Below are 17,868 nucleotides of genomic sequence, written 5' to 3' on the forward strand. Positions count from 1 at the left end.
AGTGTTGATATATTTCAGCTAATCGTTCCTGATCCCTCATGTCCCTGATCTTGAAACACAGATACTGTCTTACTGTGAAAATTGGAGAAGGCAGCAAAGTTTTTTGTTGTTGTTGTTGTTTTTGTTTTGTTTTTTTAACCAAAAGCAGTGTTGTAAGAACTAAGCAGAAAAATGGCTAATGAGGTGGCTTAGCAGCTGAGGGTGCTTGCCCCCAAGACCAATTGGCCTGATTTCAGTTTGTGAAAATCACATGGTTGGAAAACCAGCTCCAGCAAGTTATTCTCCATACTCCACAGTTACCCTGAGGAATGTACACTCCCCACTTACCCACACAATCCAGCTAAATAAATAAATGTGGCAGGAAAAAACTAGAAAGAAAGAAGTCCAGCACTGATTTTAAACAAGGTTTTCCCTTCATTGACCTTAGTTCTTTGTTCTTCTGCAAACTTAATGAAACAAATTTGGGAACTTAAGAGTTTAGAGGCCTTTCAAATTCTAATCTGCTGCCACATAAACACGTGAGGATTTGATTCCCAGTGGTCCTAAGTGACAGCAGGCATGTTACATCTGGTTTTGTATGAAGGATCTCTTGTGATCTACTGTGGCAATATAAAGTTGGAGGTAAACCCAAACCTAGCAGATCTGAGTGTGTGCTCTTCGTTAACAAGAAGACTGTCCTGAGAGAACAGCCTGCTTGTGTAGTGCTATTTCTTGGATTCAAGTACCAACAAAGAATTGTTCATGTGGGGCTGGAGCTGTAATTCAGTAGAATATTTACCTAGTCTATGCAGGATCCTGGGTCCAGTCCCCAAAGCCACACACACAAAAGCAGCCTTTTGTATAGTCTTACTGACAAGTTTTGATGCTGTTATTATTACATTTATTTATTTTGTGGATAGGGGTATGTGGGAATGCACATGGAAGAGCCACATCATGGATATGGAGGTCATAAGTCAGCTTGTGGCAATCAGTTCTTTCCTTTTACAGTGTGAGCTCAAGGATTGAACTCTGGCTTTGATCAATGCCCAAGGGCCTTTACTCACTATGCCATCTCAGTGGCTCTTACAAGTTTTCAGAGATATCTTCTTTGTTAATTTGCTTTCTATTGATTTATTTATTTCTTGTCAAAGTTCAATGACCCATAAGATTTTACACATCCTTACTCCCCCCAACAGGTAAATTTGAACAATTTTCTGTCTTAGGTCATTTAAGTCTTCGAATCGAATTGTGTTCTGATACCTGAATCCTGTCTAACCTTTCTTACATGCACAAGTAAGCTTTCTCTCCTTTGGAGAACATTTTAGAGCTGGCCTTGAATTATATTCTTACTTGTTTTTCTTTACATTTCCGTGAGATTGCACATGCCCACTGAATTCTTCTTGTTCCCACAGGCAGCCAACCAGTCAGAATCAGAGTCAGAGAAGGCTTCATTGTGTGATGTCCCTCTCTCCTCCCCTTCAGTGTTCCCAGACATGGGTAGTGATCGTGCACAGTCATCTGCAGTCACAGTCTCAGAAGATGGAGACAAAGAGGATGAGTTTGGTTACAGCTGGAGTAAGTTGTCTCTTTGTGATGCTCTTAATTATATGAAGTTTTAAAATAGCTTTTGTTTGGTTTTGTATGAACAAACATTCCAGCTTTGGTGATATATACTGCAGTCATATGTAGGGAAACTACTGTTTATTTACCTTGAATACAACATACATTCCTGAGGCATGATATCACGTTCCTCCTTTACATTAAATGTGCATTTCTCATAAAGCTTTCTTGCTTCTCATATGAGAATTACAGCTGTCAAGAGGATCTCTCGAAACCCAGTACTAGATTGACTCTGTTGAACAACCACTGCCCTTCACAGACCTTAGATTCCTCCATCTGATTGTCATTAGCATTGTGCCCTGAGCTTCTGGTGTTTTGAGTACTAGAATGCTGACAATATAAGTATTAAGATCAACTCTTTGAGCATCTGAGAAGTGGTTTCAAGTTTTGAATGCAGGTCTCTCGGGCTGTTAATACTACATTAGGTAGTATTGAGAAATGCTGACACAGTGCCCATGTAAACAAATAAGCCACAAGTCACGAATATGTCATCAAGTTAAAAAGTTTCATTTTAAAAATTGTTTTCTATTTATTTGTTTGATTGAATGCATGTGTATGTACCACATATACACCTGGAACCCTGGGTAATTTTAGGAGGGTCCCAGGTCCTCAGGAAGTGGATTTACAGGTAGATGTGAACACTCTAAGGGTGCCAAAAACAGAACATGGGTTCTAAAAAGTCTACAGTGCATAGAACATCAAAGTTACCCTGGTTCATTGTGAAAGGGTTTCAGAGATGTTTAACTGCTGTGGGAAAGTACCAACATAAGTGCATAAGGTCATTAACCCTGTAGTATTTTTCTAAGAGATGACTGATCAAATGTGATCACCTAGTCAAAGTTACCCAATCTTATAGGTGGTTGTGTGTTTCTGAAATCAGGTTGCTACAAAACATAATGGCTTAAAATAAGAACTTATGATTATTCATGTGACCTGATTGACTTGCTTATCAGGGCCAGGTTCCTAAGATGACATGGGCAACAGGGCTAGGCGAATCAGGTGACACTGGCATGGGTTTTTGGTAGACAAACTATTGAGCAAGACAGCTGGTATCGAGTAGTCAGCGCAGATTACTTAAAACTGAGACGGGTATATTGACTTGTCCTGGCCCGATGGCTCTGTACACCAGGGAATCCCACTCTCTTCCTTCTGAGTAGTTGCTCAGCATGGTGTGACACACAATACAGATTTTCCTCTGTTGGAGAAGCTTCCACTGCCCAGTAAACAAAAGTATTCTAGGTACTTTAGCCCTGTTCTCCTCCCCAAGTGATCAGTTGGTTTTTCTGGTTTAATCATAGTCTTCTGAGAGTTTATAAATTTGAATCACTTCTCTTGGACCCAGTGCCAGCATGGAGAACTGGTTAATATGTTCCCAAGGTGAACAGGTTAGTCTCATGTTATGTTGTGCATACCCTCAGTGCAACGAAGTCTCTCAGATTGGTTATTCTGAGAAAACAAACCTGATGTCCAAGCAGCACGTCTGTCTAACTTTTAAATGCCAAGAAATCATTTTGAAGCAAATAATGTCTCGTAAGATAAATCTAAATAAGTTTTATAGTAAAGCATTTGGCTGTGAATTAACTGTAAATGCATTTATTGTTACGTGTAGAAAATATCCAAGAGCGTTATGGAACTCTAACAGGCCAGCTCCACATGATTGAGCTGGAGAAAGGTCATAGCGGTTTGGGTCTAAGTCTTGCTGGGAACAAAGACCGAACCAGAATGAGTGTGTTTATAGTGGGGATTGATCCCACGGGAGCAGCAGGACGAGATGGCCGACTACAGATTGCTGATGAGCTTCTAGAGGTAGGTGTTGGTAGACAGTTTCAAATTTGCTCTTGGCTTCATAGGTACAGTGGAAACATCAGTTTCCAGAAAGTCACCCAGACATTGTGCAGTGACTAACAAAACCATCCATTGCCCAATAAAACTGCTGCAGTGCAGCGAATTTGGCTCCACACCAAATCTCTCCAACACAGTTTGTGTCCCATTAACTCAAATTAAAGGTCATGACTCTGCAGTACCAGAAACAGTTTTTGCCCCAAGATAGCAATAAAAATCACACTTCAAAAACATTTTTGTGTGTGTGCCTTATTTTTACTACGAGTTTTTGAAATGCCAAATGACCAAGCATTCAACAGTAATGTTGTTCACCCACTGGACCTTCTGGATGTTGAATCCCTAATGAAATAAGTATTGGGGACGAGGTGCAATGAGGTCAGTCAAGGCTAATGTATGCAGTAACTATGCCTGCCAGACAAAATAGCTCTACAGACCGCACTTTATAGTGTTGAGACTTTGCTTTCTCCATGCATCCTGACACAGAATCAGCATGACTTTACACTGCCTTGGTGCTCTTCCATGTGTTTGTATTTCTCTGCTGTCTGGACTAGCTCTGGTCGCAGTGGCTCACGGACTGGACACCTGGGCTGGCAGATTCATTTCCGTAGAGCATTGTGCTGCTTACAGTCTGCTGCTGTGCCATGAGCCCCCTTGACAGGAATTTAAATACCCTTTTTCCCAGGACGTGCTTCTTAAGAACAAGTGAGAGATGTTGTAGTGAGCTTACCCAGTTGGTCTTTGCAGGCCACCGAGCCCTTGTCTGTCAGGAAATTGTCTTCTCTCCCTATTTGGTCAACATGGTGTTTCCACAAACTGCCCAGAGCTATCAGAGTTCATGTATGTCACCTTACTGACAGCTTTGTATGTGAGAGCCTGTATATTCATCATCCAAATTTTTGTTTGTGTTCTGGATAAGAAAAATGGATATAATACAATAAAGAGAGCAATTTACTTTTTATTAACTAGACAAGGGGTAAAAACTAAAGAAATGAAGAATTTTAGGTTGAACTAATGATACTTATTCCTCATAGATCAATGGCCAAATATTGTATGGCCGAAGTCATCAGAATGCTTCATCGATCATTAAATGTGCTCCATCTAAAGTAAAAATAATTTTTATCAGGTAAGCATCTTCTCTGTTTGCTTTACTAAATGCTTAGTTAGCATTTCACCTCTGAATTATCTTCAGTGAAAAGAAAACATACATATAAACACATGCATGCATACATAAACACACACACACTATATATATATATATATATATATATATATATATAATTTTGGTGTTAGAAGAGACTTTGTTTCTAATAATCTTTAATCTTTATGACTCTTCAAGATAGAGGATGGAATAATATCATGATATAATGGACTGATAGATTCTTACATTCTTTTAGAAATGAGGATGCAGTGAACCAGATGGCTGTATGTCCTGGAAATGCAGCAGACCCTCTGCCTTCTATCGCAGAAAGTCCTCAAGATAAGGAGGTATCTGTAATTTTTTCCTAAGAAAATTTGATTGATACACCTCATTAATTTGGCTGTTATAAAACATATAGGGTTTCAAAGATAAGGTGCAATCTTTTTTTTCTTTGATGTAGGATGTCCTATATATGTGCTGCTTTTATCGGTTAATGAATAAAGAAGCTGCTTGGGCTTATGTCAGGGCAGAATAGAACTAGGTGAGAAAACTAAACTGAATGCTGGCAGAGAAAGTAGGTGGAGTCAGTGGGTCGCCATGTAGCCCCTGGAGGAGACAGACACTGAACTTTGTCCAGTAAACCATGACCTTGTGGCCATACACAGATTAATAGAAATGGTCTAACTTAAGATATACGATCTAGCTACCAGTACACTTAAACTAGTATCCACTTATTAGTTGAACATACCATGCTCATCTTTCTGTGTCTGAGTTACCTTACTCTGATGATTTTTTTTAGTTCCATTCATTTTCATGCAAATTTCAAGATGTCATTGTTTTTTTTTTTACTGCTGAGTAGTACTCCATTGTGTAAATGTATCAAATTTGTTTATTCATTCTCCTGTTGAGGGGCATATAGGTTGTTTCCAGGTTCTGGCTATTACAAATAATACTTCTATGAACATAGTTGAACAAATGTCCTTGTAATATGATTCAGCATCCTTTGAGTATATGTCCAAGAGTGGTATTGCTGGGTCCTGAGACAGGGTGATTCCCAATTTTCTGAGAAGCCACCATACTGATATCCAGAGTGGCTGTACAAGTTTGCATTCCCACCAGCAATGAAGGAATGTTCCTCTTACTCTACATTCTCTCCAGCATTAACTATCTTTGGTGTTTTTTGATCTTAGCCATACTGACATGGTATCTCCGAGTCATTTTGATTTGCATTTCCCTGATGGCTAAGGAAAGAAACTGCCTTAAGTGTCTTTTGGCCATTTAAGATTCTTCTGTTGAGAATTTTCTGTTTAGATCTGTATCCCATTTTTTTTTTTTTTTTTTTTTTTTTTTTTTTTTTTTTGGTTTTTCGAGACAGGGTTTCTCTGTGGTTTTGGAGCCTGTCCTGGAACTAGCTCTTGTAGACCAGGCTGGTCTCGAACTCACAGAGATCCGCCTGCCTCTGCCTCCCAAGTGCTGGGATTAAAGGCATGCGCCACCACGCCCGGCCTGTATCCCATTTTTTAAATTGAATTATTTGGTATTTTGATGTCTAATTTCTTGAGTTCTTTATATATTTTGGAGATCAGTCCTTTTTCTGATGTAGAGTTGGTGAAGATCTTTTCCCATCAGTAGGCTGCCTTTTGTCTGTTTGACTGTGTCCTTTGCTTTAAAGAAGCTTCTTAGTTTCTAGAGGTCCCATTTATTTATTGGTGTTCTCAGTGTCTGTGCTATTGGTGTTATATTTAGGAAGTGGTCTCTTGTGCCCATCCATTGAAGGCTACTTCCCACTTTCTCTTCTATCAAATTCATTGTGGTCAGACTTATATTGAGGTTTTTAATCCATTTAGATTTGAGTTTTGTACGTGGGGATAGATATGGATCTATTTTCATTCTTTTACATGTTGACATTCAGTTATGCCAGCACCATTTGTTGAAGATGCTTTACCATTGCATAATTTTAGCTTCTTTGTCAAAAATCAGGTGTTCATAGGTGTATGAATTAATAATCCGAGTCTTTGATTTGATTCCACTGGTCAACCTGTCTGTTTTGATGCCAATACTAGGCTGTTTTCATTACTGTAGCTCTGTAATAAAGTTTGTTGTCAAGGATGGTGATGGCTCCGGAAGTTCCTTTATTATACAGGGTTGTTTTGGCTATTCTGGGTTTTTTGCTTTTCCATATGAAGTTGAGTATTGTTTTTTCAAGGTATGTTAAGAATTGTGTTGGGATTTTGATGGGGATTACATTGAATCTATCTATCTATCTATCTATCTATCTATCTATCTATCTATATCTATCTATCTATCTTATCTATCTTTCTATCTATCTATCTATCTATCTATCTATCTATCTATCTATCTATCTATCTATATATTGCTTTTGGTAGGATTGCATTTTTATTATGTTGATTCTATCTATCCAAGAGCATGAGAGATCTTTTTTTCTGGTATCTTCTTCAATTTTTTTTCAAAGAGTTGTTCTTGTTGAACAGGGCTTTCACTTCTTTGGTTAGTGTTACCCCAAGATATTTTATGTTATTTATGGCTATTGTGAATGGTGCTGTTTCTCTGATTTCTTTCTCAGCTTTTTTATCATGTATATAGGAGGGCTACTGATTTTTATTTTTTTAGTTGATCTTGTATCCTACCACATTACTGAAGGCATTTATCAGCTGTAGGAGTTCCCTGATATATTTTTGGGGATCATTTATACATACTATAATATCATCTGCAAATAGTGAAAGTTTGACTTCTTTTCCAATTTGTATCTCCTTGATCTCGATTTGTTGTGTTATTGCTATAGCTAGAACTTCAAGAATTATGTTGAATAAATATGAATCTTGTTCCTGACTTTAGTGAAGTCGCTTTGAGTTCCTCTCCATTTAAGTTGATTTTAGCTGTCAGCTTGCTGTATATTGACTTTATTATGTTTAAATATGTTTCTTTTATCCCTGATTTCTCCAAGACCTTCTTCATGAAGGGGTGTTGGATTTTGTTGAATGCTTTTTCAGCGTCTAATGGGATGATCATATGTTTTTTTTTCTTTCAGTTTATTTATATGGTGCATTACATTGATAGATTTTTGTATGTTGAACCATCTCTGCATCTCTGAGATGAAGCTGACTTGATCATGGTGGATGATTTTTGATTTTTTTTCATGTGTTCTTGGATTTGGTTTGCCAGTATACTATTGAGTATTTTTGCATCGATGTTCACAAGGGAGATTGGTTTGTAATTCTTTTTCTGGGTTGAGTTTTTCTGTGGTTTCAGTCTCAGGGTAACTGTAGCCTCATAAAAATGGTTTCAGAATGTTCCTTCTGTTTCTATTATATGGAACAATTTGAGGACTATATTTATTAGCTCTTGTTTGAAGTTCTGATAGAATTCTGTACTGAAACCATCCGGCCCTGGGCTTTTTTTGGTTAGGAAGCTTTTGATGACTGCTTCTATTTCCTTGCAGGTTAGAGGTCTATTGAAATTGCTCCCCTGGTTTTGATTTAGCTTTGGTATGTGATACCTATCAAAAAAAATGTCAATTTGTTTTACAGTTTCTACTTTTGTGAAGTACAGGTTTTTGTATTATAAACTAATGATTCTCTGGATTTCCTCCTTTTCTATTGTTATATCCCACTTTTTATTTCTGATTTTCTTAATTTGGTCCTCAATTTGTTTTTCTGTTGTCTACTACTCCTGGGTGAGTTTACTTCTTTTTGTTCTACAGCTTTCGGGTGTGCTGTTATGTTGCTAGTGTGAGATTTCTCCACTTTCTTTCTGTAGGCACTTATTGCTATGAACTTTCTTCTTAGCACTGCTTTCATGGTGTCTCATTGGTTCAGGTAAATTGTGCCTTCATTTTGGTTGATTTCTCGGATGTCTTTAGTTTCTTTCTTTATATCTTCCTTGACCCGGGGTGGTTCAATTGAGCACTATTCAATTTCCATGTGTTTGTAGGCTTTCTGCAATTAGTGTTGTTGAATTCTAATGCTGAACTATGATGATCTGATAAGATACAGGGGGGTATTCCAATTTTTTAGTATCTTTTGAGGTTTGCTTTGTTACCGAGTATGTAATCAGTTTTAGAGAAGGTTCCATAAGGTGCTAAGAAGAAGGTATATTCTTTTGTTTTGGGGTGAAATGTTCTATAGATGTCTGTTAATTCCATTTGTGTCATGCTATATATTAATTTCTTATTTCTCTTTTAAGTTTCTGCCTGGTTGACCTGTCCATTGGAGAGAGTGGGTGTTGAAGTCTCCTACTATAAGTGTGTGGGGTTTGATATGCAATTTAAGCTTTAATAATGTTTCTTTTACATATGTGGATGCTCTAGTATTTGAGGCATAGATATTCAGGATTGAGACTTCATTTTGATGGATTTTTTTCTGTGATGAGTATGAAGGGTCCTTTTCCATCTCTTCTGATTGATTTTAGTTTGAAGTTTATTGAAGTGGGATTTCCCTCTGTATACTGTGAATACCATTGGTTAATAAAGAAGCTGCTTTAGGTCTGTTGATAGAGCAGTACTTAGGTAGGTAGGGAAAACTAAACTGAATGCTAGGAGGAAGGAAACAGAGTCAGGGAGAAGCCATGGAGCCTCCGCCGGAATCAGACCTGCTGAAACCTTGCTGGTAGGCCATGACCTCCAGGTGATACACAGATTGCTAGAAATGGGTTAAATTAAGATATAAGAGTTAACAAATATGAAGCTAAAAATAATGGGCCAAGCAGTGATTTAATTAATACAGTTTCTGTGTAATTATTTCAGGAGTCTAAGCAGCTGGGAATCAACAAGAAGCCTCCTTTACTACAGTTTATTTTGTTAGATATTAAGATAGCTATACCTGCTTGTTTCCATTTGATTGGAAAATCTGTTCCCAGCCCTTAAACTGAGGTAATATCTGTCTTTGAGGTTGAGGTGTGTTTCTTGTGTACAGCACAAGGATGGATCCTGCTTTTGTATTCATTCTCTTAGCCCATCTTTTTATAGGTGAATTGAGTCCATTGATATTAAAAGATATTAATGACCAGTGATTGTTAATTCCTGTTATTTTTCATTGGTAGTGTTTGTATGTTTCCCTTCTTTGAGGTGTGCTGGTGGGAGGTTATCTGTTTCCTGTGTTTTTGTGGGTGCAGTTAGCTTCCTTTGGTTTGAGTTTTCCTTCTAGTACTTTCTGTAGGGATAAGTATTGTGGAAATCTGGTTTTGTCATGGAATATCTTGTTTTCTCCACTGATGGTGATGAAAATCTTTGCTGGGTATAGTAGCCTGGGCTCGCATCCATGGTCTCTTAATGTCTGCAACACATCTGTCCAGGACTTTCTGACTCTCTTGGTTTCCATTGAGAAGTCAGGTGTAGTTCTGATAAATCTGCCTTTATATGTCACTTGGCCTTTTTCCTTTTTATCTCTTAATAATCTTTCTTCTGTATGCTTTTCAGTTTGATTTTATATGGAGGGGACTTTTTTGGTCCAGTCTATTTGGTGTTCTGTTAGCTTCTTGTACCTTTGTAGGCTTATACTTAAGGTTGGGAAAGTTTTCTTCTATGATTTTACTGAATATATTTTCTATGCCTTTGAGCTGGAGTTATCCTCCTTCTTCTTAGGTTTTGGTCTTTTCATGGTGTCTCATATTTCCTGGATGTTTTGTGTTAAGAATTTGTTGGATTTAACATTTTCTTTGACCGATGAGTTTATTTCCTCTATAGTATCATCAACACATGAGATTCTCTCTTCTAGATCTTGTATTATGTTGGTTATGCTTGCATCTGTAGTTCCTATTTGTTTACCTAGATTTTCGATATCCAGAATTACCTAGGTTTATCTTTTCTTTTTTGCCTCTATTTAAGTTTTCAAATCTTGAACTATTTGGGCTGTTTGGTTCACTGTTTAATTGCTTTTCTTGGTAATCCTGGGTTTCTTTAAGAGATTTATTGATTTCTTCCAATATTTTCTGTCTTTTCCTCAATTTCTTTTTTTTTAAAATTTATTTTATATACAATATTCTGTCTGCTTGTATGCCTGGAGGCCAGCCAGAAGAGGGCAACAGACCTCATTACAGATGGTTGTGAGCCACCATGTGGTTGCTGGGAATTGAACTCAGGACCTTTAGAAGAGTAGGCAATGCTCTTAACCACTAAGCCATCTCTCCAGCCCCTTCCTCAATTTTTTTAAAGGTATTTTTTATTTCCTCTTTAAAGGTCTCCATCATTTTCAAAGTTACATTTAAATTTATTTTCTTCTGCTTCTTCTAGGTTAGGATGATCAAGTGTTCCTGTTGTATGACCACTGGGTTCTGATGTATCGTGTTGCTTTTCAGGTTGTTGAATGAATTCTTGCATTGATGCCTACCCATCCCTTCCCTCAATTGGTGCAGGCAGTGTCTTTGGCTCTTGGTCCAGTCTTTTCAGTTGTTCTCTGTGTCTTTGAGAGCATTTCTTGGTCTACTCTGTACTGTTGCTGTTTGTCTAACCGTTGTGTAACCACTGAAGACTTTTTTGGTCCACTCTCTTCTTCCTCTCTGTGCAGTCACAGCCTGTGCTTCAGAGTTCTTCTGAGGTGATGGGGGATTGGAGGGTTTGGGGGTGGAGCAGGGCTTGTATTTTACAGGGTCCAATCCATGGGTTGGGGGTGTTGGAGCAGCCTACCTGCAGGAAACTTGTCTACTGCCTGGCCTGACAGGCTGAGGCAGGTAAGGGAGGGGCCTGGGGTTTTGCTACAATACTGAGGGCATAGAGCATAAGGTGCCCCACTGTATAGGTGATCACTCACTTTTTGGTCCTCTCTAAAGGTATAACTTTAATGTTCAAGTTGCTACCACCAAATAGCATACTACTTTTTACAGAGGCCACCTGAAGAGCCTGCTTATGCAGTAATAAGAGGAAAAGTTTGGTGTGCTCTGCACTAGAGAGAGACTTTATGGGGAAGTTACATGTGAAGAATATGGTGGGGAATTAGGGGACAAAAGCACTGTGGGTAGAATACATAGGATAAGGAAGAGCACACGCTCCAGCGACTATCTGAACCTGAAACTACAAATATTGTTAATGAATGGCATGGGGAAAGTAATGTGGAGTGGCGAGAAAGGGACACTGAGAAAGGAGACATGCTCAGATCTTGAGAACCACTGCGAAGGCCATCCATTTCCGCTTCCATCATCATGAAAATTCTGTTTTAAATGAGTTTGTCAAGGGAGGGTCTACTGCTGACAGAGAAAGGAACTGGGAGGAAAGAAGGAACCCAGTTTAACACAACTTAGTTGGGCTGATTCAAACCTCTGGTGTCCGACCCTAGTCAGTTTATTTTAGACATATTTAATTAAGTACAGTACAATTTTGGAAAAACATTTCCTGGTAACAGTTATCTCAACCCCATGTGTACAATAAAGCTTAAGGTGTGACTACATCAAAATTCTTTTGCAAAGTTCACATGACTTCTACCATGAAGTGGGTTCCATAGCTTAGCTTAAGGGCCTAGGACTGGTATGATTTTGAACCAAGAAAGCAGAGTGGTCACCAGGCTATAAAGTACATGTGACATCTCCCTAAGTATGGGTTCTATTGACTGAGAGGCAGTACTCAAGATAAAGGTGTACGGTGGAAGAATATGGAGTAAACACAATAGTCTGGGGTATGCATGTGTGGCCAGGCCCTACAAATAGCACTGATTTCCAGGATATCAACAACATCAACTTCTAGCTTCCTGGCCTTAGAATAGGCATACAGCTCTCTTCTGTTGAGGAGACAAGTTATATGTTCAACATTCTTAGTTTTTCTAGTGCTTATCCGTGATCAGGGGACCTTATACCCTCTACATAAATGAATCATGGTTATAATTTCAAAATATATACTATCTGGCATTTCAGGGCTGAGAAATGAAGTTCAAAGAATTACAGAAACAGAAGCAGTTCAGGAGAAAATCCAATGAAGACTCCCTAGTACAATAAGGGAAGAAGAATTCACCTCAGAGGTTTTAGACCTAATCCAATAATAGTCATGCCCACACAGATACATTTATTGAGAAAAAAAGTTGTGAAGTTTTCATTCAATAGACTTTTCTTGAACAGTTTGATGGTTTGGGTAAAGAGTGAAACAGTGGTTAAAATGGAAGGAAATACAAGGCTTTCTCCCACATAGCAGACTTCACTACCTGTGAACCTACTAAGGAGGAGCTTATCTTTCCATAACCTTCCCACTGGCTACAACAGGCTGCCTGTTGGGAACTGGTGTATGAGACCATTTGTGGACTGCTTGTGCTTTTACTACTGCTGTGGCTTTTTCCACTTGCATCATTGACCAGGATGCAGGTTGGGAAAGCCTGCAAAAGGTACATTCGGATATGTGGTGTGGTGTTTAGAGACAACTCCCCACAGAGCATATTGATTTGTTGGCCCTGGGGGCTGAAAATACTGCCTTACAAAGGGCATTAGAAGAGAAGAGAGCAACAGGCAGCCTGTGCAATGTGAACATTAAGGAAGAAGGTAAAAAAAAATCACAAAGGGTGAAAGAACCAGTAGGTGTTGCAAGGAGAGGGCTGCTTGTTTGTCCCTACCTAAGTTCTGCCCTATCAAAGGGCCAAGGCAGTTTCTTTATTCATTAACCAATGAACGCAACACATAAACAGAAGGACCTCCTACACCAAATAGGCCCTTGTACACCAGAGCCGTGGAGGAGAGCACAGTGGGTCCCATAGCCAGAGATGCTGCAGAGCAGTCTAAGAACAAGACAGTGATAGAGATAGATCCACCCTTGGACCTACAACTGGGTGATGATGGGAGAGCAAATGACAACAAAGAAAGAGAAAGCGCAGCTGGAGTGTCACAAAGAGTTACATTTTGTTGGTAGTTTTTGTTTGAATTGAGAAACATTTGGATTTGTGTCTAAGAACAATAAAAGAAGATAGCAGAGACAGAAGAGCTTAAACTTAGAGGAACCATGGGATTATACCAGTAGCAGAAGGTGGGGGCAGGATTCAGTCTTCCTTCAATGAATGTTTGAGCAGAGGACTTACTCAGGTGTAAGACCGATAAAGAAATCATAGTCTGCTTTAAGCTGCTTCCTTGTAAGACCTAAGATGGGCAAGTTATAAAGTTATATATGGCAAATGCATATTTTCATATTGCACCAACTCCGTCCCTTAAATATTATAGCTTAATGACTTTTAGGGAAAGCATTTAATAATTTCCGAATACTTATCATAACTTGTAGAGAAAGAATGATGCATGACGTCTTTTCTGTCAGAAAGCAGGCCTCTACTGGACTCCATTATGGAGTAAACTTAAACAGATATCAGAGCCATCCGTGTGTGCTATGCTACAAAAACAATTACTGCCCAATCTCACCTCCCAAGCATTTTAATATAAAACATGCATAATTACCATCAGATATTAAAATAGAAGTAATAGATAGCATGAAATAATTTGATTAAATGATACTTACATTTAAACAAACAAATATACCTGACAGTTACATTTGGACATTTTTCTTTGTCAGGTGGCACCAAGTGTTACCACTTCTGCGGCAGCTGTGGACATCAGTTCATTCACAAACGTGTACCATCTGGAGCTTCCCAAGGTACATCCACTTTGACTGGGAATAAAATGGTTGAGTACCCTCACACGCTGGTCTTGTTTGCTGGCTCCATGAAGCTTGGTCTCTAGAGAGCAGCATCTACACCATCTGGGGTCCTGTTAGAAATGCGGGCTTTGGGACACATCCAGAGCTTCCTCTGAGTGAGGAGGTCTGAGGTGGGCCTGGAAATCTGCTTTAATAACCCACAGTGATGGTGGTGTACAGTAAAGCCTGAGTCCAGCTGTGCTAATTGGTCCTGTACTATGGCCCAGCTTTTCCTGATGTTAGTGTTACTTCAAAATATGAAATGTATTTACTGAGATGCTGCTCAGTAGATGCAATAATGAAAAGACAGGTTCATAAAACTGAAATAGTGACAAGTTCAGCTGATAGGCTGGCACTCGGTGAGGTGTTGACCTGGAGAAAGTCTGATTTTCAGGTTCAAATACTGCTTGCTATACAGAAGTTGTTTGCTGGAAAGAAACATGTTTTTACCTACTAGAACTTATACTGAAAATCAAAGTAGTACTCATTCTGTAGTTATAGTGATCAATCCACACATAGATGGTGCATCTAGTACCTGATATATATGTGCATGGGCACACACACACACACACACACGTAGTAAGCATTATGATAGTTGTTAGGATAGAATAAAGGTTATCTCATTGCTGGCACTGGTGTTCTCTCTTCCTGTCTAGCTGAGTTATTCCATACTTGTTTGAATTCCTTTCATCCCTCGCTCAGAACCTTTTAAACAATCTTTTCAAACAGATCAGGCAATACTTTTGTCTGGCCCTTAGCAGTGAGGTAGACAGAAGCCTGCTTTGTCCACAAGAAGCACATCACACCCTGAAAGATCTCAGATGACTCTTGAAGCTCATTTTCTTCTTTCTTCTTCTGAAATTGGGGCCACCCTGTCAATTATTGTTGGGTTGGATGAGATCTGGAGCAGTATTGCTTCATGCTATAGCATGAGCTTTGTCCTCTCTTTACCCTCCTGCTGATTCATTCACAGATGCCTAGTCAATGTACTTCCTTTTCTGACGTTGTTGCTCTGTTGAAAATCCAAGACCTTGAAAACATCAGCACCTTATTCACAAAACCTTCATTTAAACTGAGTTTTATTGTAAAGGAAAATATCAGGGAGCTGGAATGTATTCTCTTATCAATTGCCAAAGGGAATAGGGATAATATTTAAGAATTTTTTAAAAAATAAGCTAGACAAAGAGGAAATGATGAGTTTTCAGGATTTCTGTTGGGAACTTTGGAGTCACTAAGTCCTTTGGGTTCACTTTCCTTATCTATAAAGGAGAAATTACACATTAATGTGGAAATCCTATTCTGAACATTAAGTGAAATAAATAAAGCACTTGTCAGGATCCAATTCCCCATAATTGCTTTCATAGTCATTTTTAAATCTGTGAGATTCTGAATGGCCTATAGAATGTGTCCTTGGATCTTCCTTTGCAGAGATCTTTGTGTAAATGGCTAGTGGCACCTTGTGCTGAACCTGTGCCTGCCTCTTTCTGAGATGGCATGGGACTGATAGGCAGTGCAGTGGAGACACAAGAGCCTTCTCATCTAGTTGGAGACTGCTCTCTTGTTTCCCAGCTGCCCTGACCTGAATAATCACACAGAAACTATATTAACTACAACACTCTTTGTCCAATGGCTCAAGCATATTTCTAGCTAGCTCCTATATCTTAAATTAACCCATTTATATTACCCTGTATTTTGCCATGAGGCATGTGGTTTGTTAGCTCTTGCTTCTTGGGCAACTACATCACATCTGCCTCCTTCAGCAGCTACATGGCATATCTCTGACTCTGCCTACTCTCTCTGTATATCTCTATCTGGATTTACTCCATTAAGCCATTGACCAAAACAGCTTTATTCATTAGCCAATAAAAGCAACACATATACAATGCACATCCCACATCATTCTAATATTGGTGACTTGTCTCAAGTCCTTTGTCCTTTAACCCTCCAGAAAGTTCCAAATTATATTTGTTTGGAGAAACAATCTTTTTTCTTCTAAAAACTACTTTTTTAAAATGGGCATACAAATACAAAATAAAGTAGAATGGCTTTCTGTGATGCTAGTTTAATTAATCAGAAAACCTTGACCAAAAATTTATTTTTAGTACTCTTTACCCTAGGAAAGTTACTATACATTATAGCAAGCACAGGTTCTATGATTGCCAGAAATCAGGATCAGTTTTGCATAGTGGAAAGCCTCAAATAAAATTACACAGTTTTCTTTTGAATTTTAAAGAACCTTTCACTTTCTGATGATGGTGGTAGTTCGTTCAGTTCAGTCTCTCCTGCGGTTCTTGTTGCCAGTTTTCTAAGTATGTGACTACATGATTGCTCCAGAATCGCACTGCATGTTGGAACTTTTTAAACTAGCTCAAGACAGTGTTTCTTGTGTCTTCTCCTCCTGAGGAAGGGCCCTCTAGACTGTGGCCCTTCTAACTGAAAAGTTAGTAGGCAGGAAAATGCACACCCATCCCACTCTCGCTTCCCATATTTCAGCTGTTTGTCTACAGTATATGTCTTTAGTAGTGTTAGGGTGTATTATGCACGCAGATGTTTGCCTTACTGTTCCTTTAGAATTTCTATTGCAAACAACAACAAAAACCACAAGCAGAAAGTAATGAACAGGAGAAAATTAATTCCATCAGGCTTAGTAGATTATTTTTGGACTTCTTTTATCAGGTTGGTCTTCAAGCAGGATTGATTCTAAGACTCACTAGTGTCATCAAGGACCAGGTCTTTCTGCATAATCATGTACAGTCCTATCCTATTGATTCCAAGACTGATCTTTATTATAGCCGTAGAATGGCTGCATGCCATAGTTAAGGCCTGTGTCACCTCTTTTACATGTGATGAGGGAGGTAAGAGTGTCTGTTTTCCCAATCGTCACAAGATCCACCCTAACTACCAGCCCAGGTCACATGCATATTCCAGCCAAGGACTGACTATAATAATCAATTATAGACATGACTAGTGTTACTCAGTTTGCACTTTTGAAGCTGCTTACCTTTTTACATAACTAATTACCACAAACCCCAATAAACAAAACAGGCACTTGTTGCATCCTAGTTCCTGTGAATGAGGAATGTGGAGTAACAGATGGTGATGAGGCTTAGAGCCTCCTGCATAATTGCTTCTGTAACATTTGGGTTGATGGTATGCCGGGTCATTGGGACTCTGCATCTTTACATTTGAGTAAAATAAATCCATGTCCATGTTCCTGACTAACCTTCATCTACTCCTCTAGGATCAAGGAGGTTTGGGTATTGCTATCAGTGAGGAAGACACCCTCAGTGGAGTCATCGTCAAGAGTCTAACTGAGCACGGAGGAGCCGCCAAGGTGACACTCTTTGACTTTCTCGCCGCTGAGAAGTGGCAGAAGGGGGAATTGCTCTGAAACGTTGACTCAGGTCTTCTACATTTCCCCATAGGATGGACGGCTGAAAGCTGGAGATCAGATCTTGGCTGTAGATGATGAAGTTGTTGTTGGCTATCCTGTTGAGAAGGTATTTTTGCAATAAAGGCAGTGGCACTACCAACCCCTTCTTTGTCCTGGCTCAAGTCAGGGCATAGGAATTAAGGCTGGTTAGATATGTCAAATGGATTTCCAAAAAGAGGGTGTCCCAATTTTTATATCTATTTTCTAATCAAGATGATGTTATGATTCTACCTGATAAATTATTTAATA

The 17,868-nt window shown here is 39.0% G+C and overlaps 1 protein-coding gene across 12 annotated transcripts in view; it reads left to right on the plus strand.

The window, feature by feature from the left end:
• Mpdz (multiple PDZ domain crumbs cell polarity complex component) overlaps positions 1–17,868 on the plus strand; it is a 153,655-nt gene that overhangs the window by 116,930 nt on the left and 18,857 nt on the right. For all 12 annotated transcript variants that reach the window (XM_057784818.1, XM_057784820.1, XM_057784816.1 and 9 more), the window contains 7 exons: positions 1,392–1,554; positions 3,209–3,405; positions 4,473–4,564; positions 4,836–4,926; positions 14,064–14,144; positions 17,428–17,520; positions 17,612–17,686. In XM_057784818.1, the coding sequence (XP_057640801.1) occupies positions 1,392–1,554; positions 3,209–3,405; positions 4,473–4,564; positions 4,836–4,926; positions 14,064–14,144; positions 17,428–17,520; positions 17,612–17,686 (792 nt within the window). The remainder of the gene's footprint in view (positions 1–1,391; positions 1,555–3,208; positions 3,406–4,472; positions 4,565–4,835; positions 4,927–14,063; positions 14,145–17,427; positions 17,521–17,611; positions 17,687–17,868) is intronic.

The sequence above is a fragment of the Chionomys nivalis genome, chromosome 11 (genome assembly GCF_950005125.1).
Source record: "Chionomys nivalis chromosome 11, mChiNiv1.1, whole genome shotgun sequence".
NCBI classification, from domain to species: domain Eukaryota; kingdom Metazoa; phylum Chordata; class Mammalia; order Rodentia; family Cricetidae; genus Chionomys; species Chionomys nivalis.